This window comes from Fusarium subglutinans (genome assembly GCF_013396075.1).
Source record: "Fusarium subglutinans strain NRRL 66333 chromosome Unknown NRRL66333_c0000069, whole genome shotgun sequence".
Classification (NCBI taxonomy): domain Eukaryota; kingdom Fungi; phylum Ascomycota; class Sordariomycetes; order Hypocreales; family Nectriaceae; genus Fusarium; species Fusarium subglutinans.
Genome location: NW_023502132.1, coordinates 152911 through 174235, shown reverse-complemented (window position 1 = coordinate 174235; position 21325 = coordinate 152911). Strand labels below are relative to the sequence as shown.

General features: G+C 48.3%; 8 protein-coding genes across 8 annotated transcripts; 4 read left to right on the top strand and 4 right to left on the bottom strand.

Annotated features, from left to right (window-relative positions):
- Positions 1 to 264: 264 nt before the first annotated feature.
- On the top strand, positions 265 to 3863 carry FSUBG_6611 (benzoate 4-monooxygenase cytochrome P450; the record flags this gene model as incomplete). The annotated part of the gene is made up of 9 exons (XM_036684829.1): positions 265 to 405; positions 459 to 756; positions 810 to 920; positions 972 to 1342; positions 1399 to 1612; positions 1688 to 2058; positions 2934 to 3013; positions 3091 to 3640; positions 3690 to 3863. The coding sequence occupies 9 exons, from the start codon at positions 265 to 267 to the stop codon at positions 3861 to 3863; spliced, it is 2310 nt and encodes a 769-aa protein (XP_036537904.1).
- A 535-nt stretch (positions 3864 to 4398) lies between these two features.
- On the bottom strand, positions 4399 to 6314 carry FSUBG_6610 (DUF803 domain protein; the record flags this gene model as incomplete). Its single annotated transcript, XM_036684828.1, has 3 exons — positions 4399 to 5324; positions 5376 to 5514; positions 5565 to 6314. The coding sequence occupies 3 exons, from the start codon at positions 6312 to 6314 to the stop codon at positions 4399 to 4401; spliced, it is 1815 nt and encodes a 604-aa protein (XP_036537903.1).
- Positions 6315 to 8705: 2391 nt separating this feature from the next.
- Positions 8706 to 9955, bottom strand: FSUBG_6609 (uncharacterized protein; the record flags this gene model as incomplete). Its single annotated transcript, XM_036684826.1, has 2 exons — positions 8706 to 9725; positions 9776 to 9955. 2 exons carry the CDS (start codon positions 9953 to 9955, stop codon positions 8706 to 8708), a joined length of 1200 nt encoding a protein of 399 aa, XP_036537902.1.
- Positions 9956 to 10960: 1005 nt separating this feature from the next.
- FSUBG_6608 (uncharacterized protein) lies at positions 10961 to 12825 on the top strand (the record flags this gene model as incomplete). The annotated part of the gene is made up of 5 exons (XM_036684825.1): positions 10961 to 11177; positions 11227 to 11910; positions 12214 to 12374; positions 12430 to 12573; positions 12622 to 12825. 5 exons carry the CDS (start codon positions 10961 to 10963, stop codon positions 12823 to 12825), a joined length of 1410 nt encoding a protein of 469 aa, XP_036537901.1.
- Positions 12826 to 13972: 1147 nt separating this feature from the next.
- Positions 13973 to 15252, top strand: FSUBG_6607 (Zn(II)2Cys6 transcriptional activator; the record flags this gene model as incomplete). Its single annotated transcript, XM_036684824.1, has 2 exons — positions 13973 to 14407; positions 14458 to 15252. 2 exons carry the CDS (start codon positions 13973 to 13975, stop codon positions 15250 to 15252), a joined length of 1230 nt encoding a protein of 409 aa, XP_036537900.1.
- Positions 15253 to 15487: 235 nt separating this feature from the next.
- Positions 15488 to 16470, bottom strand: FSUBG_6606 (nucleoside-diphosphate-sugar epimerase family; the record flags this gene model as incomplete). Its single annotated transcript, XM_036684823.1, has 2 exons — positions 15488 to 16141; positions 16201 to 16470. The coding sequence occupies 2 exons, from the start codon at positions 16468 to 16470 to the stop codon at positions 15488 to 15490; spliced, it is 924 nt and encodes a 307-aa protein (XP_036537899.1).
- A 1030-nt stretch (positions 16471 to 17500) lies between these two features.
- Positions 17501 to 18910, top strand: FSUBG_6605 (dihydroorotate oxidase; the record flags this gene model as incomplete). Its single annotated transcript, XM_036684822.1, has 1 exon — positions 17501 to 18910. The coding sequence occupies one exon, from the start codon at positions 17501 to 17503 to the stop codon at positions 18908 to 18910; it is 1410 nt and encodes a 469-aa protein (XP_036537898.1).
- A 282-nt stretch (positions 18911 to 19192) lies between these two features.
- Positions 19193 to 19795, bottom strand: FSUBG_6604 (uncharacterized protein; the record flags this gene model as incomplete). Its single annotated transcript, XM_036684821.1, has 1 exon — positions 19193 to 19795. The coding sequence occupies one exon, from the start codon at positions 19793 to 19795 to the stop codon at positions 19193 to 19195; it is 603 nt and encodes a 200-aa protein (XP_036537897.1).
- Between the last annotated feature and the right edge of the window lie 1530 nt (positions 19796 to 21325).

Here is a 21325-nt window from a genome sequence, read left to right as displayed (position 1 = left end):
CCGCCCGCCGGGTGCGTGGACAGTGGACACTGAATGATTGACAGCTGCCACTGCGATAATTAGCCCAATATATATCGATATCCTTCCTGGGCCTGCGTCATGGCTTTGTTATTCTTCCTTTTCCTCACAATCCCATTCCTCCTCCTCTTTGATAGATAGATACCTTACTTATCCCTCATATCTTGGTTATTTCCGTTCGCCTCGCCCAACAACCTCGCTCGAGTACAGTACGACATGTACGACTCGTTCTATTTTTCAATCAAGATGACGTCTTTGCTTCCTTCGACGCCTTCTATTTCAGTGGGATTGGCCATCTTGGGCATGATTGTCATGGGAATCATCGCCTTCAACGTCTTTGTATATCCCTTCTATGTATCACCTCTTCGACATCTCCCCGGACCAAAAGTAAGTAAACCAACCCATGCTTCGTTTTTGTATCATGTTGCTAACGCTGATAGGATAATGCCTTCTTTCTTGGACAGACTGTAAAATTCCTTCAGGTGCCTTGGTTCCCTGAACTCTTTTGCAAGTGGTCTCGCGAGTTTCCCGATGCGCCCATCATTCGATACCTGAACTTTGCCAATGGTGAGACACTGTTTGTAAACAGTATCGATGCATACAAGCAGGTCCTTCAGACCAAGAGCTCGTACTTTGTGAAGCCTGCCTTCGCGAAGCAGTTCGCGCACGAATTCATCGGCGATGGACTCCCCTTTGCTGAAGGCAAGCTTCACAAGGTCCGTCGAGCAGCCATCAGTCGTAAGTACAATCAACCCCGACCCAAATTGGGACCAATGCTAACTTCTTCTTAGAACCATTCTCGGCTGCACGACTCAGAGCCTTCTCCCCTGTTGTTCAGCAAAAGGCCGAACAACTGATCGATGTACTGACCCAGCAACGCAACGAACACGGTAACGTTGAGAGTAAGTAACCCTCCCCCCTTTTTTTGTGCGACTGAGCTAATGATCTCATAGTTGAGAGCAATATTTGGAAAGCAGTCCTCGACGTGATTGGACTCGAAACGTTTGGCCTTGATCTCAACCACCTCGAATCCGACGAGTCTCCGTTGTTTGACACCTTCACCACGATGATGCAACCCTCCACGTTTGGCCATGTTATCAACTACTTGAATTCACTAATCCCGATTCGACAGTATATACCCTTGAAGGAATGCATTGAGTTCTCTCAGAGCTGTGCCCGAGTCCGGGAGTTCATTGTAGGTTTGATGACGATCCGACGTAATCAGTGCGAACAAGGCCTTGTCAACGAAAAGAACCAAGACGCCCTCCAGTGTTTACTGGAACATACCGACCCTGATTGGAACGACAAGAGCGTCGTTGAATATGTAAGTCAACCCCCCTGAATTCCGAATGTCTCGGATTGTGCTAACAGTTGTAATAGGTTCTGAATCTTTTGATCCTTGGACATGATACGACAGCTTGTTCCATTACATGGGCCGTTCACGAGCTCTCACGCCGACCGGACTGCCAGCAGCGTCTGCGAGACGAGATCGCAAGCATGGACAGCACTTGCGGCGTGCCTGGCTTCAGCGATATCGACAAGCTACCGTATCTGCACAACTTTGTGCGCGAAGTTCTGCGACTCTACTGCGCAGGTAAGTAATCCATCTCCCATCTCCCATCTCCCATCCCCTGACATTAGAAGATTGGTTTAGCTAACATGTTTATAGTGGCCATGGCACCTCGCCAAGCGACCGAAGACGTCGAAATCGACGGGACTATGATCCCCAAGGGAGCCGTGATTCAACTCTCGCCCGCGGTGATGAACATGCACCCTCTGGTCTGGGGCCCAGATGCGCAGGAGTTCAACCCTGATCGCTGGAGCGATCTCACAGGCGGCGCGAAGAGCGCATACGCCTTTGAGACGTTTCACAACGGCCCGCGGATGTGCATCGGCAAGCAGCTTTCTTTCATGGAGATGAAGATGATGATTGTAGAGATGGTGCGCAAGTTCAAGATCGAGAAACCTCTTGGAGACGAAGAGAAGCAGGTTGAAGTCGCTGGCCCGGCTTTTACACTGCGACCAAAGGAGAATTTGGTTGTGCGTTTGACGGAGGTGTAAGAAAGAAGATAAGAGAGAGATTGTGATGTGTATAATTAGTTGGCTGGGCCACTTTGCTTTGTTTTTTTGCTGACATACTATACCTCACGGAGTTTTAGGATGCTACACACGACATGGACGAGAGGACGGGCCATGATATGACATGATATCCATTGCATTACCTAAGTAGATATTGGTTTAGCATTAGACACAGACACAGACTGATTCTGCAAGAGGCGGGATCAGGTGACTTGGAAGCAAGAGTCGCGATAGATTTGTGCATGTAGATTTTGAGCAATAAATGCATTTTGATTCTTTTCTATACTTTTAATTTGTTTCCATCATGACTTGTCTGCCTGCTTGTCTCATGATACAGAGACTCACCCCGCAATTTCTAGTCCCGCCGCCTGTTTCTCGAACTTTCCAGGGAACACGCGCTTAGAAATCCAATCAAAAGCTCTATCAAACCCTCCCAAAATCAAGGGTCCCTTTGCTCTTCTCTCCTCTAAACTTGGCTCAAGTTACGTGTGTCATTGTGGCTCGCCCGCTGTTTCCAGTGACTACCTACCCAACTCCCTGCTTGCTTCTGTCTTGTAGACTCAACAGCTTGTTCCCGTCACTTCCTTTCTCCATCCATTTCTCTTGATTTTGTTGCTCCTGTTTTCTTTGGCTCTGCTGTGCAGTTTATTCTCCTTTCCTAGTTTGCTATCATAACATCAGCCAGCGAGTACCTCTATAGATACCGGGCTCTCTTGTCCGAGCATCCGGAATACAGACAGCAACGAATCTTGTATCACAGCATTAATTACTGTCCAGTCTTACCACATCTCACTCACCCCAGTCTCACGCACCACACTTGACTCAACATGTCCAAGGCGCTACAGCTCAAGAATGAAGGGAACAAATGTTTCCAGGCGGGGGACTACTTTGGCGCCGATAGCCTCTACTCCAAAGCGTGAGCACATATCATCAGCACAGCACAGCACAGCCTAGAGAGAGAGAGAGAGCTTATTCTGACAAACATCGCAATAGCATCATCGCCGACCCCAAAAATCCAGCTCTTTACACCAATCGCGCCATGGCCCGTCTTAAGCTTAATTACTGGGACTCGGTGATCACCGACTGCGAAGCTTGTTTGCAGCTAACGCCCGACAACATGAAGGCCCGGTACTACCTTGCACAAGCACAGATCGCTCTTCGTGACTATGACGCTGCGCTTGAGAACGCTCTGCATGCGCACAAGCTGTGCGCCGCCACGGGAGATCGCTCACTCGCTGCTGTCACGGCTCTTGTTCTTCGCTGCAAGAAAGAGCGCTGGGACGATCTTGAGAAGAAGCGTGTTCGCGAATCGCGGGATCTTGAAAGGGAGATGCTTGAATTATTGACCAAGGACAAAGAGGCTATGCTGGCGGGGATAGATGATGGGATGGAGAAGCAGGAGATTGAAGAGGAGAGCAATGCCAAGATTGAGAGGATGAAGGAGATCTTTGAGAGAGCAAGGGCAGATGGCGACAAGAAGAGAGAGGTTCCAGACTGGGCCATTGACGATATCAGCTTTGGATTCATGGTTGATCCTGTCGTGGTAAATTCCTCACCACAAATCGAATGCCACACTTGCTAACATGTTACAGACCAAGACTGGAAAGTCATACGAGCGCGCGTCTATCATGGAGCACCTGAATAGGAATCATAGTGATCCTCTCACGCGCGAGCCACTTGTGCCCTCTGAGTTACGGCCAAACTTGGCATTGAAGCAAGCCTGCGAGGAGTTCCTCGAGCACAACGGTTGGGCTGCTGATTGGTAGTAGATCGGCAAGCAAATGACGACGAAGTTGGCCATAAGAGGATCGGAGGTCTTTTGATTAAAATCTTATTAAATGCTTGGAGTTTCAGGCGTTCAGAAGCTTATTCCAGAGATGCTTTGGACTGGTATAGCGTAACGGTTTGAACGAGTTCATGAAAGTAATAACAGCAATTCTCCTCTTATCAGTGCTGTAGCCAGTCGGTTCATAGATGATATGTTCGTAACGTATACAACTGATCTTTATTCATCATGTCGTGTTCTATCCTCCACTGACCCGGCCATCATGTCCCACAGCAGTTTTGTATATAAAGGTAGTCATCAAGCTCGCGCTCCGTCCAAGCCATGTTCTATACCCTACCTACTCAACCCAGGCGTGACGACATTATACAATCGCTATGCAACCGAATAACCCAACCAAGCGAACCCAGTAGCCCAAAAGAAAATGAACTCCAATAGCGCCGTGCAAATGCATGTTTTCACCCCTTCCTTGCTCATAGTACCACCCCGAATGCTGACATTACCCATCGGATTTGCCCCTAGAGAAAAGATGGGCCCGGCTGGCTATCGTCCTTGACGAGTCCGGCCCGCTCTTCCTCCGTTGGGTCCGCGACGTGTGATGTTGATCTAGACGATGAGTGAGGCCGCCGGAAAACGTTATGGAATGAAAACTGACGTCGTGTCGTATCCTGAGGTTGTCCATGAGGCGGGGGCGTCGGAGGCGCAAGGCTGTCACCACTTCGGAACGACGCCCCTCGGTACTCAGTATCCTGTCCATTGTACTCGTGCTCCCGAGTTTGACCGTAGTAAGCGGCGTGTTCTTCGTCGGCCTTATCCCGGGGGACGGCGATCTCAGTCAGGGGCACCGGGTGCATCGGGCTGCGGGGCCGGGGTTTATCGTCTTCATGATCGTCGTTGGCGTGTCTACCCGAGAAGTTGGTGAAGCCTCGGGCTCTACCTCGAATGGTACCTGCAATGCTAGAGAAGAGTGTGTTTGTTTCCTGACGGTTGTTTTCATCGTCGCTATCGTCTCCGTCTTCGACCGGTGGGAACTGCGACATGCCTAAAGGTGGGTGCCTTGGACTGCTTGGTCTTACAGCAAAACGGGGGGAGACGGGAGGCATCGGTGGTGGAGGCGATGTTACTGATCCTGCTCTAGAGCTGCTAATCGTCCCGGTCCTGAATGTCATTGTTCGTCTTCTTCTCAAGCCATCCCACTCCCACTCTGGCTGCTGTCCATCTTCTCGGATAGGATCCATGGTGTCCATCATCATCTTTTCCTCGTGCAGTCGCTTGAGCTCTTCGGCTTCCATTCTAAGTCGTCGCTGTGAGATCTGCCGCACGATGGCAGCGGCTCCGCGGATGGCATCGGCCTTGGGTTCTGACTCTGGCTGTTCCTGCTCGGCAATAGTCTGGATCTGATCGAGGTCGCCGCTGAAGACTGCGGCGTCGGGCACATCCTTTGCTGATTTTGAAAGCTGTAGTAACACTACTCCGGAACAAATTGTTAAGAAACCTAAAACAACGGTGACGATAGACTGGGCAGTGCCCTTGAAACCTTGGAAAAGAATTGCTGACGTGATAATAGTCGTACTGGTAAAGTAGACGTAATATGTCGGGGTAACGAGGGCTGCGTTATAGATGTTGAGCGCTTTCTGCGATGAGCTGTTAGTGACTGACATGGAATTGAGAACTGGGCTCATACGTTGAGATAAATGATCTCTGTCAATAACGTCCCAATGACAAAGACGAATAAAACCCATAGGAACCATTCCTTGTACTGAGGTTTGCCGCCGATCCAAGCAATGATGGCAGCACCCAGTCCTTGAGTCGAGACGACACTGAGTCCACCAATCCAACTGCAGATTGAGATATAGACCAGCATATTCTTGTTACCATATCTTGGTCCAGCCCATAATGCAGTGGCGATGGATCCAACTATAATGAGGCCGGCATAGGTGAGGAATCCCGGTGTAATAAAGTATTTCTGCATCTCTTGGATATCGCTGACGGATGATGTATGCGGAGCATTCATCACAATAACAACCGAGCCGACAATGCAGAGGAAGCAAGCAACTTTGCCGACCATGCTGAGGCGCTCTTTGAGGAAGATGGCCGAAAGGATAGCCGTAATAACAACGGACAATGCGCCGAGAGGAGTGACGAGAATTGCATCGGTGAAGGCATATGCGACAAAGTTGAGGATTTCGCCAATGATCATAAGTGTCATTCCCGCCCACCAGTAGAAGTTTTTGAGGTATCCATATCCTTCTCCGGCGACCTCGTTGTATTTCTCGTTGGCGCGCAATAATCCGACTTTCTTTAAGACGAAAGAGATACCGATAAAGACACCAGATCCAACAGCCAAACCAATACCAACGGGTTTATAGAATCCAGGTCGATCGCTCGGGTCGCCGCCGAGGCCGCCACTTCGTGCGAAGATATCGGCGTCCATTGCGGTCCGATATTCGATATTCAGGACGGAGACGGGGACGAAGAGGGAGGAGGAGAGTCGAAGCGGAAATCTAGACTCTATTTATGACCACATGTGCGATGGTGACGGGATCGGTTGCGGCAGCGACGAAGGACTCTGGTTTATAGGGGGTTGAAGCAAACTCTATAGCAATATAAGCTCATAAGAATGACGAATAATTGAAAGTATGAGCTACGGAGAAAGTAAGATAAGGTAATTCTAGGAAAAGAATATACAAGAAGAAAGAGTTGAGAAAGCAAATAGTCCGTCTAGTGTATGATAGTAAAGAACCTAGAAACCTTGGAAACGGCGTCACACACTCCAGGCCCAGCCAGCTTCGGATCCTTTGTGATGAAGATGAATGTGGGTGGGCTCCTGAGACACCCCAAAAGAACAAGTATCGGTACATGCGATGCCCATTTAGGCGCTGTCCCCGCTGCAACCTGCCAATTCTCAGTGGTCCCCAGCCAACCACTTCACTCAAACCTAAACAAGCTACAGAACAAGCTCCTCCGTCTGCTGGTTACCGGTCCATTGGGCGGAGATCTTAGCGTCGTAGACATCAACAAAAAAAGAAGACATCTACGTACTGTGTACCTCGTGGTTCGGCATGTCAGTGACAGTCAATACTCCGAGGCCGAAATCACAGAGAGATCAATCATAATTTCCTTGGTCACGATTAATTAACCAACTAATTACTAACTACCGGGGCTTTCCAAGTTTATGACCGAAATGCCATGGGCCATCACCCGCTCAACGGGCTCTTGGACCATCGGGCGCTAAACAAATCGACGTCAGCACCTCATCCATGATGAATGAGCCTGAAAACCATGAGACCTGTAAATCTGGGCTGCTTCAGTGGCTGCTGATGACTTGGAGATATTTGATAGGGGTCCTTGTATCGATCGATGCTTGACCTGCCCATCTCGGTAAGCCCTTGGCGCAGCATTTGGGGACGTATATGTACAGGTACTTGATGGCCCTCCGCCCCCAAAAAAGCCACTTACATACGTACGTCGAGGGGCTAGATGACGATGAAGCATTGCGCATCTCGTGGCCAAAACTCATTCCGTTGGAGATGGAGTCTAAAACGTTGAAGATTCTTTCTCTCAGATTGATCAAGTTGACCGCTTCTACTCGCCCACATACTCTGTAGAACAGAATTGTCGGCCGTACTGAGCTTGACCGCTGAATAACGAATGTTCATACTGAGCTGATCGTGGCTTCAAAACTGTTAGGCCAAGGCGGACTCTACTCAAGCGCATCCGCCAACGTGGGGTGGCCCCGGGGAGAAAGAAAACCTCTGGCGCTGGACTAAGATGTCAAAAATATTTAATCCAAGCGCCCCTGAATTTAGTAGACTAAACTTAGTCAAGCATTTTTGTCACTTGGGATAGAGGCCATGGGTTTTCTTGCGTCCCTTCGGGTGGTTGTTCGGCAGAATCTAGACCCAAAGTCTGGGGCTCTTTTTCAGCTTCCAATGTTCAAACTATGATACCGTACTCACTGAAAGCTGTTTCATCCTATGGACTACCTATTGTGCTATGTAAAGTCCGTGTCCGTTGGAGTTTATATCGTCAAAAGATGTGATCAGCACTATTCATCAACCATGTCAATGGCTCCCGAACCCTCCGGACCACAGCACTCACCTCTCACACTGCATTGATGTTAGGCCTTGAGTCCCTCACAGCCAGCAGAATGGGACTCTCCGCAGCTATTTCTGTCTCGGGACGACGCTGCATGCACACACACACACGACTCAGCCTGTTTCGACTCCACACACCAACTGCATATGTGGTGTTTCAGAGAATGTTATTTTTTCGCCCAGTGATCGACAGCGAATCAATAAGTTTCAGTGTCTCAATTTGCTGGTGGGTCGACAAATCGACCGGCTGCACGCTCTGGAAGCATTGAGCTCTAATAAAGTTCCATTAACTTAATTTTGATCAAGCGAACCTCGCTTGATCCGAACACGAACTAGGGCTGACGATATATGGCGTACTTCTGCTGAACTACAAGAGCGTAGAAATCCTTTGTAGTTGACCGCTCTTGTAGTGGGCAGATTTTCAAGACTTCGCGGGATTATAGTACCATCTAGTCATGCCTCTGTCACCAGACTCACGACTGTAGCGTGCTGCCATGCAGCTTGACGGACCGTTTGAGCTGCATCTGCGTGGCGTCAAGAATCGAATTCGCCGTGTGGCTTATGCTAAGCTAATACATAACTCATACAACCATACATATTGTGTCGTTTTCTATCATGTAAAGGGGGTATCTCGATCTTGTATTCATAAATGCCATGATGCAACCCGTTCCACTGAAGACTGAAGTTTCCCATCTCTTGCTATCCATGCCATGCCACGCCATATCGTGCTATTTCTTCTGAACCGGAACTATCTCCTTCAGCCACTTCTTAACTCTCTCATCCAGAGGCAACTTCTTGGCCTCCCCTTCGCTCATTTTCTTCGCAAACTGCTCTTTCAACTTCTTCTGAAGAGCCAGTTTCTTCGCATTTTCCTCTGCATGTAAGGCCCTACTTCTGGCGCGCATTTCAGCTATCCGTCTGCGTTTTCTCGCATCATGCTCCACTAATCGCTCAGGAGGCACAGGTTTGCCGGTATGTTTCTTAACCTTGTTCCAGAAAAGCCTATGCTGCTGCTCGAAGTTGTTATGAGCATCATTGTACATCGTGACTCGACCGTGACTTTCGACCAGTTCCTTGAATACAATGTTATACTCACTCCTCGTGGCTGTCTTGGAGAATCTGAGGCCCATGTCGATGACGGCGCACGCCAGTTCCTTGGAGCCAGGGAGGTCGAAATTGATTGCCATGAGAAATGATTGTGCCTCGGGATGAAGTGCGTGTAGAGGAGTGCCTAGGAGAGCTGACCGGACGATTCTAGGAACGAGTGATTTCGGTATTTCCTTTCCGCCGTATTGTTGCCACTCAGGTCGGGCTGAAGGAGACGCCGGTTCCTTCGTGCCTGGGGCCTGTGGTTTGGGTGGTTCTGATACTGCGGATGGATCCATCTTCTGTCGCTTGGCCGGGTTCCTTGGTGGAGGGCATGGCGTTTCTTCGCGAGATAAAGCTCTCTTCCTGGTGATGGGCTCTGGTTCCGCATTCTCAACAGGCATGTCGCCGACAAGAAATCGCAGAGAACCATACGTGCTCACGTCGTCAAATGCGTCATATAAACCATCCTCCGTTGAATCATAAACATCTGTATACTCTTCTTCTTCTTCTTCTTCTTCTTCTTCTTCTTCTTCTTCCTCCTCGTCTTCCTCACCGTCCTCGTCCTCATCGTCATCATACTCCTCCTCTTCGTTGTCGTCTTCTTGGGCTGGATTTACTATCTTTCTTCTCTCATACTCTTCACCATCATCATATTCGTACTATGAACGTCAGTCTCACCCTGGAAATGAGAGGAAAAGTCGATACATACGCTTGTTGTTGATTCGTCGGCAGCCTCAGCCACAAGCATAACTGTTAGAGCCGCGGCGAGATCAAGCTGCTCCCTTCGGGTCAGATCGTTCTTGATAATGTCCTGGACGACGATATCCTCGATTGTCTTTGAGTCAATTCCCGAGCCTTCCGGATACAAGTTTTTCGGGAGCCACGACATCTCTCTGGGGGCTTTATCGCACTTATTTTGATGTGAAAGTTGATGATGTCGATGGCAAGAGGTGAGATTCTGTCCTCATCGTTATTTTCTAGAAGGAAATGGTTGATTTTATTCCGCTCGTCAAGGTCCGATAAGACGAGTGAAGAGCCCAACTGGTGGGGGGAAATGACCTTCTCTGACCAATCACAGCCATTTTCGCTGACGATAAGGCCGTTCTAGAATTCTGAGTGGCAGAATTTACTTGGCATGGTCGCTTATCTCGTAATTTGTGTTCCGAGGCCGAGTCTCGCGAGTCGAGGCCTCTTGACAGGCAACCATGTGGCTTATGATTCCTTATATGTATATCACTACTGAATAAATTCACAACGTTAACTCAAACTGACTGACTAGACTTATCAGCACATGCTTTTCGCGTTCTTACAAATTCTCGCGTCTAAAGTCCCCTTCAGCCACTTAAACTAACGGGCGGTTGATCCCCAGTTTTTAAGGCTAAATGCCCCTGGCTCGCCCGAGGAATTAAGTCTGATCCTGAAATTAGAATGTCGCTCTTTTACCAGGAAACAGATCCTCCGACCCATTCTCAGCTGTAGCGCTGACGGGAGAAGATGTTTGAAGCGTACACGGCCCTATCAGTCTAGTCATGACCCTAGCTTTAAGAGGTTTACTCCCAGCATTAGCTGTTTGAGGACGATACAGCGCATTGAACAGCCTCCAGGTATGAACCAATAGCTTATATGGAGTGAGATGGAGATACAGGGGATCCTTCTTGTCCAGATGGAGTCTTGATCGCCTTAAATCAACTTTGAACCCTTCTTAAAGAATCCTATTTCCTGTATTCCTCGTGTCTGAGCTTTGCTAGTTTTTTCCTTCGTGCCTCGTCTTTGCCTGTGTCTCTGCCTGTCTTCGTCTTTGCATTCGAGTTTGTGTAGGCGCAGTTCTATCTACCCACTGAAATTACATCCACTTGGAGTTATATATCGATCAATTGTCGTAATCCTCCCTATAATGGCCAACAAGAACGCAAAGTCTCTCTACGAGGCTATTCCTGAATGTATTAGCGGCTGCTTCGACATCAGTGTCGCTAATACTGGCTGTGCCAAGGACGACTACGACTGCTGGTGCTATAAGCCGAATCATCAAACCATCGTTGATACATTGGAGCAATGTCTCTCGAATAAGGAAAGGAAGACAAAAGAGAAGTGTACTGAAGATGACGAATTCGGTATGTATTTGTCGACTCGGTATATGCATGCATCACTAACAGAGGTCAGAATATGAGAACAGTTACTGGAAGATTTGCGAACAATATTGGGAACCCTATGGAACAGCCACCGAACCAAAATCATTCCCAACTGCTGTATCATCTACGGCTTCAGTAATATCGACAACATTGAAGGTGTCGACAACAGTCGCCACTACTGCATCGTCATCTGAAGAGACAGCCGCAGCGGAAGATTCTACCTGGAAGAGCCTTGCACCAACTGAGACTGGCGCTTCCGAGCAAGCGCGGGCATCTGACAATGTAGATACAGTGTCAACTACTCATAGCGGCTTGACACCGGAGGGTAAAGCCGGAGTGGGCGTTGGTGTTACAATCGGTGTTATATTAATCGGTATTGCCGTCTTCCTCTGGCTGCGTGAGAGGAAACGAAGACGCGCAGTCGAGGACCAGCTCAGAATTGTCGAGATAGAGAAGGCCAACGCTTCTCAAGAAGGGTATCATGTCAACAAGGGCTTGTACGAGATGGAGGGTGATCGACCTCACGCGGAGGAACTTCGTGGATGTATGAGAACGCCAGAGCTTGGTGCAGCAGAGACGACAAAGTCAAGCAGCGTGGCACACGCAGGACCGGTGAGTCCATCTGATGACGATAGGGACTCGTCGTTTTCGACAAGGAGTCACTCGTGGCCTATTTCACCTGAGAATCCAAGTCGTCAGGAGTCAAGAGGTCTGGGTGAGATAACGGACAATAACATGGCCAAGCCAGCTGCTACTTGATGAGCTATTGTCTTTCGTGATTATCACATTCTTTCCTATACAAACATACTTACATGGTTCTTCTTTATTGCTCTTTCCAACGACTTGACAGCTGTCAATGGTGAAAGGAGGACCAAACGAAAAGCCCCCACTCGTTGGTATTGACATTTGGATCGATAATTGAATAATGGCTTTTGGCCGTTTGAAACGCTGGAGTCGGGTCCAGACATTACTGGTATAAAAGGCTGGGCTCGGTGGCATGCTATAAATTTTGACCCAGTCAACATCACCCTCCGTACCAACATCGGCATCCCACACATCTATTTCAGCAAAAGTTCATCGATCCGATCAAACTTCAAGATGCATGAGAACCGAGACACCATCGTCAAGCTCCTCGAGCGTCTCATGCAGGAGAAGAACCCTGGCGCCCAGACCCTGAGGGTATTCTCAACCACACTTACAGCTTCGTATACAGCAGAACTGACCCGAGTTACAGGACTACATCAACGAGACCTCCAACCTCAAGGACGTCATGATGGCGGTTGTTAAGGACATCGTCGCTGCGAAGAATGTTCTCGGTGTCACCGGCGGGCGTGCTGCCGAGCTCAACGCTTGCCGCGACGAGCTCTGCAAGGCCTTCGTAAGTCACTCCCATCTTCTTGCTGCCGCTCATGCTGATAAGATATAGGACAAGCACTGCCGCACCACCGAGGATGGCTACGACCGCCTCTTCCACCCTCGATTCACCTGCCGCATTCAGACCTTCAAGGTTCTTGCTGCCGAGGGTCAGGTCGAGGTCGTTCTCCGAATCCCGGCCCGCGAGTACAACGACTCCCCCCACGTCCTTGAACCTGGCAGATGCGAGGTCTCTCTCATCGTGAAGGAGAACTAGCTGAACGCTCGCTCATGATTTTGGCCCGACTTTGAGCTTGGGAAATCATCACAGGGATGTAGACAGAGAGGCAGAGGCGTAGAAAGTACAGCAAGATCAGAAGTTTCGGACAGACTTCTAGCTATAGAATCAAACTTGGTCTTTGCTTAGGACTCACTAGACTCATCTCTAAATCCTTAATGTTGCTTGTGATAGTGATCATCCAATGTCTCCCATAGTGGGGAAGAAGAATCCATGACGATCTAACCAACCGACGATAACACTCACGTTTAGTCCGTTACCTGAAACAAAATGCGAGTAGTATGTAGGCAAATCTGATTAGAAATTGACGAAATCTTAATTTTCTCTTCATCTTGAATCTTTTAGTGCAGATGGGAAGAGATCCTAAGGCTTGATATTGGAGGTACTGTTCCCCCCTCTCCACTATTTTATCTCACTATCAAATCTCCCTCTTTCAACATCGTCATCTACTCCTTCGATTCACAAACAACACCCAAAGATGGACGCGAGCATCAATAAATCTAACGAAGCCAATGAAGCAGAAGCAAACCTGGCACCTCTTGCACCTTTTAGTTGTCTTCTTTGTCGGAAGAGCAAACTGAAGTGTGACCGTACAAGGCCTTCCTGCAGTCGATGCAGCAAGCAAAGCTATGATTGCGTTTATGCCTTATCAAGGCAACCATACCAAAGCAAAAGCCGTGGCCAAGCAAAAGAGTTGGAGGCAAAACTCGGTATGTGGTGTCGCTGCCCAGTAGCAGAATAATTGTTGAACTTGGCCACGATAGGACGCCTGGAGAGACAGCTAAATGGCTCGCAAGAGGCGAGGGTATCCAATATCGAAAGCAGGCAATATAGATGCAATCGTCTTGCAATAGGTGGCGTTACGCCGATTAACCAAGAGGAAGATGCCGTTGTTAGGGTGGGCCTGTTCGAGGAGGTGCCTCCTAGACAGCTCATCGAAACATTGTAAGACGCCTTTCCGCACACTACAAACCATCGCCTCTGATTTAGTAACAATTGGATCAGAATGGACATATATTTCAGCAGGATCCATCAAGTAACCCCCCTGCTACATCGCCAGAGGTTCATGGCATCCCTCTTCCTGCCGGACCACATGAAGCCTCCAATGTGTCTTCAATACATCGTCATGGCCTCTGCTGCTGAGACATCTGACGCCTACCGCCACTTGGGCATGGTATTTTACAAGCGTGCCATTAAATATCTTCAAAACGACGACTTGGGTGTATGTAACGACTTTCCCTTCAAGGCACTTGCTAAGAAAAGGACACAGGACACCAGTGAAAACTCGATAACTCTAGGACATGTACAAGCTCGGGCTCTGATATCCTGTTTCGAAGCTGAGCACTCTATGTTCTCAAAGGCTTCTATAACACTTTGTTCTGCCATTAGAGCTGCACAGATGCTAAACTTGCATCAAGTTGACTTCAACGGACCGGGTAGGGGCCATCTTGTTGACTGGATAGGAGTTGAGGAACAGCGTCGCACATGGTGGACCATATTCTGCTATGATCGCTTTACCTGTGCCACAACTGGATGGCCGGCACTTATACATGATCATAACGTGAGTTTCCCAGCACAACCTTTCCGGCATACCATTGAACGCCCCTTTAGATCAAAACTCGACTTCCGGCCTCAGAGAAGGCTTATGAGAACGGCCAAGAGGAGCACACGCGCTTTCTCGGAGACCAGCTACTAGAATCCGAACAATACTCCACGTTTGCTGGAGCAGTGCTCGCAGCGCATATCTTCCACCGCACCATAGAACATACTGGAACGAATAACAGTCAGGATCAAGAGGATCTGGACTTCAAGGGGGACTTGTACTGGCAGAGACATAAAGGCATCGATAATGATCTCAAGTTCATGTTACTGATGCTGCCAAAGAACCTTTGTCTTCCCGCCAACTTCAGGACTCACAACGCCATTTTTGTCAACGTTATGTTACAGACGGCCACCATCTGCCTTCATCGGGCAGCTTTGTGGAGGATGAAGTCGAATTTAAATGGGCTACCGAGTTACATGATCCGGCTATCTCAAGACCGTCTACTTCCAGCAGCCGAAGAGATACTCAACATTTTTAGAATGATACCCGATCTTGGTGCGACGTTTACGAACCCCCTTATTTGCTTTGCTGCATATATGGCTGCTCTAGTATTTATGGCAAGTACATCTCTGGCAGAGCTTGATGAAGAATATGGGCAGAATCTAGACTTCATACTCAAGATTCTGGCCGCTTTTGGTCATACAAATCTCGTTGCCAATGCTTTGGCGAATGAAATTATCAAGGAAATGAGGCAATGTGGTATCACATCTCCTTCTATGAGCAAGGTTGGATATAAACACTCCTTTTCGGTTATACAAATACTTACAGTTCATGCTAGGTCAATTTACAAGAGACGCAACTAGATATTCCATTACTCGCTACGCAACGTCTTTATTCCCATCCACGGGGCTCATTCTCTTGAGGATACTGGGAAGCAGAGACCCTGGATGGCACGTCCTCAGTCATTCCATAAGATTTCCAAGACGAACACTATTATTATTACAACCCCAATGACTATTATGACTGTATCTTCAGCCTTGATACGCGAATAAGTAAGGCTCGGACGGAGCCCGCCTCCCCCCTGGACAACTCTCACCACTATTTGCGAGCAAAGTCGCTTTCCGTCTCGAGCCAGGTTCCGAATGTCATCAACTCAGGGTACTCCTTTCTCAGCGCCTTGAAATCCGCACCGAAGCCCTGGTCCTTGAACCACTTGAACATATAACCCAACTCCTTGACCATCGCCATGATTGGGTAAACAAAAAGACTATAGGTGTATGGGAGATCACGGCCTGTCTTCTCTTTGAAGATTCTTTCGAATTCCTCCAGAGTCAGTTCGTCACCTGCAAGTGACACAGCACGGCCGGCATACTTCTCGGGCTGAAGGAAAGCTTGTGCGCCAGCGACGCCCACATCGGTCACTGTGACGAGTTGAAGAGGTTTGTTCTTGACAACCAGCTTCCATGCTGTCACGAATGACTTTCCTAAAAAGTTGTCCGTCAAGTTCTCCATGAAGGCCACAGGCCGAATGATGAACCATTGCATATCAGTGCCAGTGGTACGGGAAATCAAGTGCTTCTCAATCTCGTGCTTTGTAATAAAGTGAGGAACTTGAGTTGGGTTGTTCAGAGAGTCTTGGCCGTGTCGGTCGACTGAAGTATAGACAAAGAACTTGGCCCCAGCATCTAAGGCAGCATCGACAAGACCCTTTCCCTGGGCTACTTCAGCACCATCTCCTTGGCCCATAGGGGACTATTTACAGGATCATGTTAGCATCTCAACTATAACCATCAATAAGCGAGTGTGCTTACCTGGACACTGAACACTCCCCAAATCGGCTGTTTTGTAACTTCCCGGGCCTTTTTGAAGATTGTGGCTGCGTCAGACAAGTCTCCTTGGACAAGTTTGATGTTGGATGATTTCTTGAGAAGGTTCTGAGCTGAAGGAGAGTTGGGGTTTCTGGTGACAGCGAGAATCTCCATGTTGGCATTTTGCTTGACGAGTTGGTTAAGAACAGCGCCTCCTTGCTTTCCAGTTGCACCGGAGATGAGAATTGTTCGTGGCATTCTTATGATGTTCATGTTGTCGACTTCTTATGCAGAGTGGTTGTAATAGTATGAACCGATAAATTAATTGTCTATGGAGGTGATCTATCAGACCTACTATATAGTATTTTCTAAGAAGGCAACCAGCCATCGCGATCTGTAATCATCGCGATAGGATTGTGTTTATTATAAAGCATATCAGTGCCCGGTGCCCGAATACACCGAAGCTATGACGGCCACAATCTCGGGTCCATATTAAAACACGGGTTGACTACTGAGCTCCGGTGTAAGAGACGGCCGAAGAAGTGGGGACGGATTAATTTCGCCCTCCGAATTGTGCGGTTCCGTCCCGACCAGCTCCGATCTTCAAGTTCGGATCAACTACCATCACCAACGTTATGAAGGTGGATCTTTCATGGCAGTGGGAATGAAACCATCAGTGACATAGATATAAACAAGTTTGGCCTGTAAATGACAAGAATAGAGACGGCGAATCTGTAGTTTTGCCGAGGACTACTTTAAATATCTTCATGAGTTAAACTCTTTAAATATGGTATCCAAGTTGTGGCAGCATCATGCGTCCTGAACCCACCACTCTCGGGTGATCATCATTCGATGCGATCGCAAACTATTCATGAAAAACGAAAACTTCAAAACTCAATGCATATTTTCGGTGGTTTTATTCTAATTCTGGTAGTTCCTCGTGCCATAGAGCAGGTCGAGATTCTCTAGAGGAGAACTTCAATTCGAGTTACCGATGAGCTTTATCGGCGTAATAAGTTAATGTAGTGTAAGATTTTGAATTGCTACTTGTAATGGTAAATTAAAGCTCCCTAAATCATAAGACAGAAATGAAGATGAAATAGGTATATATTACAGCATCTGCACACCAGGCGCTGATGCGCCTTTATATCTTGCTGCATACTGTGCACCACACTGTCTGATACTGTGCTCTACAACCCAGAGTCGGCAATTTGTGGATGCGTTTTGAAGCTTCACCCGAACAACACTATCGCGACCCGTGAAACCATTGGGAGCTGGCCCGGTCCAGCATCACTTCCCAGCCATGTCTGCCGCCCTCTTCAGATCACGAGCTGCCGTCTCCAGCACCCGAATTGCCTCCTCCGCCCGTCCTGCCATTCCCAGATCACAGCTCGTCCAGCGCCGCAACGCATCATCCTCCTCTTCGGCCGGTGACGGAGCTGCTCTCAAGCTTGCTCTCTACGGCACTGTTGGTGCTGCTGCTCTATACGGCTCATACCTCTACGCCACCGATACTCGAGCTTTCTTCCACCGTTGGGTTGTCCCTCCGTTCATTCGCTGGGCTTTCCCTGACGCTGAGGACGCTCATCATGCCGGTACCGTGGCGCTGAAGGTGACTTATGAGTTTAACCTTCACCCTCGAGAGCGCGATACGGCCCTCGACTCTCCTGAACTCGCCGTCAATGTATTTGGAACCGAAGTGTCGAACCCAATTGGTATCTCTGCTGGTCTTGACAAGGATGCTGAGATCCCAGATGTATTGTTTGAGCTCGGAGCTGGTATCGTTGAGGTTGGAGGCTGCACTCCTCTTCCCCAGGAGGGCAACCCTAAACCTCGCGTTTTCCGTGTTCGCAGCCTCGATGGCATGGTGAACCGATATGGTCTGAACTCTCGCGGAGCCGACGACATGGCTATTCGACTTAGGGATAGACTTCGACGATTCGCCCGATCTCTTGGTGTGACTGAGAAGGATGTTCTCGACGGAGAGGCCAATGTTCCTCCTGGAAGTCTGCGCAAGGGCCGTCTTTTGGCTGTTCAGATCGCCAAGAACAAGGAGACGGACGAGCGGGATGAGAAGGCTATTGCCGATGACTACGTATACTGTGTGCGAAGACTAGCTCGCTACGCTGATGTTCTGGTCGTCAATGTCAGCAGCCCTAACACACCCGGTCTGCGAGACCTTCAGGCAACTGAGCCTTTGACAAGGCTTCTCAGCGCTGTAGTTGACGAGGCTGCCAAGACTGACCGAAAGCAAAGGCCCAAGGTCATGGTCAAGGTGTCACCTGATGAGGATGAGGATACTCAAATGGAAGGTATCGTTGAGGCTGTTCACCGAAGTGGCGTTGACGGAGTCATCGTGGGTAACACAACTAAGAGACGAGATGGTCTTGTTCCTGAAGGTATTAAGCTCACTACTCAGGAGCAAAAGAACCTCATGGAGACTGGTGGCTACTCAGGACCTGCTATGTACAGCCGAACACTCGACCTTGTTCGACGGTACCGCAAGTTGCTAGACTCGCGTTCTTTCGCGGCAACAACTGGATCGCCACAGAAGGTCATCTTTGCTACAGGAGGCGTCACGAACGGCGAGCAGGCACGAGACATTCTCAACGCTGGCGCGAGTGTAGCCATGATCTACACAGCGATGACATATGGTGGTGCAGGTACTGTTACCAGGATCAAGCGGGAGTTAAAAGATGGTGGAAAGAATTAGACATGCTATAGCAACATTTCACGTTTTATTTGTTCGTCATAGGTATAAAAATGGGACAAGTTATGAAGTTTAAGTGGTTTAATCTGTTTATCAATCTTTCTTTTCTCTATGTTTGTTATTTTTGAATGTCAAAACCCTCAATTCCCAAAAAGAAGCTCCAAGTCTTGAACTCTTGAAGAGTAACCAGCTGCTTCTCAATATTCCAAGCTCGATCGACTGGGTCCAGCCATATCAAGAGATGAAAGAATGATCATCCAAATTGGATGTCAACATGAAAACTCCTCAACTCCAGGAAACACAGGGGACAAGGAATAAGTGGCTTAAAAGCCAGGCTCCTTGTTCAGCCACTGTCGAAGAGCATCGTACGTAGCCCCGAATCTGGGTCTGAAGAGCAGTGATGCGCTTGTCGGCGTCACTGATCCCCTTCATGGCCAGGTGTACATTCTCTGGCCCTGGATGCTTGCAGGCTTTTGCAATTGCCGCCTGTGTCTCCTCCTTGTTAATGACAAGGTGTAGAGACTCCTCCAGACACTGTAAGGTCTTCTTACAGTCGTGTACCCATTCGCGGCACTGATTGGCCACGTTTCCAGCGTTCGTTAACTCTTTCTTGTTGGTGATGCTGGCTTTGGCCAGATAGTTCTGGTCTCGGGTGGTCTCCTTGTACTTCTGAAGCAAAATTTCGTATTCCTGCTGGATTTCCTCCAGGCTCCAGCTCTTAGAGTCCCCAGAATCCGGGGGTGTCCAATTCTGCTGTCTCTGTCTGGCTGCCTTCTTTTCTTGGCTCTTTTCCCGTTGGCGTACTGACAGGGACCGGAATATGCCACGAATACCGGTGGGAGGTTCACCGTGGCTGGGGTCCTCGGAAGGGCTCTGTGTGAAGGACATGATGTCAGACTTCAAGTCAATGTGAGAGGATAGACAGAGAAGATGGAGTGGCAAGGTGGGTTTTTGACCTTGGGAGTGGCAGAAAATGAGAAAAGAGTATTGCGGTGGTAGAAGTGCTGTGAGAGATGTCGTAGAGGCTGCGGAGAGCTAAATGGTATTTGGTGATGGTTGAATAGTCGAGCAGAGACAGCTTACTATTCATAAGGTAAATTTGAAATAATCCGCAGCTCATCAAGTCGTTCTAATTCGTGTGAAACTGTTGCTTGTGAAGAGCTTGTTCCATGAAGTACCCGCCGAACGATGCCACCGTGACAATATTCTCTGTTTGTGCCGCTAGGTTCTCAGGAACTCATACTACTCTAATACGTCACCTAGACCAGTTGATACTGTTATCTGGATACAGTGGTTGTTGGATGTTGAGTCGAGGACACAATGCATGGCCATCGAGTTCTTGCCACCCTGATCCGACGACACATTGTCTATATATAGGTGAGCAAGTCGATCTGGACGTCGTTCTGCAGGTGTACGTGATTTCTGGGCCGTTCAGTGACCCTGGAAAGTATCTTGTTGGGCTAGAAGCTACCAGATGTGGCACGGGATCTATGTTCAGATTATCAGTACTGGAAGAGAGATGTATGTGAAATTGACATAACCTACAGTCACGCAATATTCATCACAATAATGACTACCGAAGAAAGTCGGGCATGACCAGTTCTTGGCTGCAATTCTAGTTGGAACCCCTCTATCAGCGTCATGTTCCAAGAGATCGATCTTGGGATGTCTCCTTTACCTTTGTAGCTTTGGCCGCTATATCTATAGTACGGCTCATTGTGGACTTGGACCCTTCTGCGTGCATGTAGAGAGACTGACCCCTGCATTATTATGGAAGGAGGAGGTCTATAGTCGGGTGTTCCTGATGAGATCTGGAATATATAGATTGATGCAAAGGCTGAGATTCACAAGATGCTAGAATCATTTTGTCGCTCTTATATAACTTACATGCAGAGACTTAGATAATTGCATGTTCTTTATTTATTTAATCACCGAATAGGCAAGGCAGCTACGTGCTGCTGTGTATAACGCGATATATACTAAGTTAGTAGGTAGTGTAGAGACGTTCCACCAATAGATGTTAATGCATACGGTCCCGAAAGCATGCAGGAAGCCTGAATGCATTATTTGACCTCCGGTAGGGTATGAACTGACCTGTTGGTGAGTTGTGTAATAAGAAAGTACTTTGTTCACATATTAGACTAAGAGGATGTCCATAGTTTGTCTTTATCCTCATAGAAGAGCGTAGAGTTAATATTAACTAACAAATGTATCGACTCTTGGGAATAACTATCTGTATTAGGTAGATATCAAGTTGTAGATAGAGTAGTATTCCAGGTATTTACCGGGTATCAGTAGTGTCTCATGTTATCTGAGGAGCCATTCACGTGCGCTCGATCTGCACCAAGGTCGCATATAAGCTAGGTAAGATGAGATTCGGTTAGAGGCCTAACATCTCAACTTTATCATAACCAAACA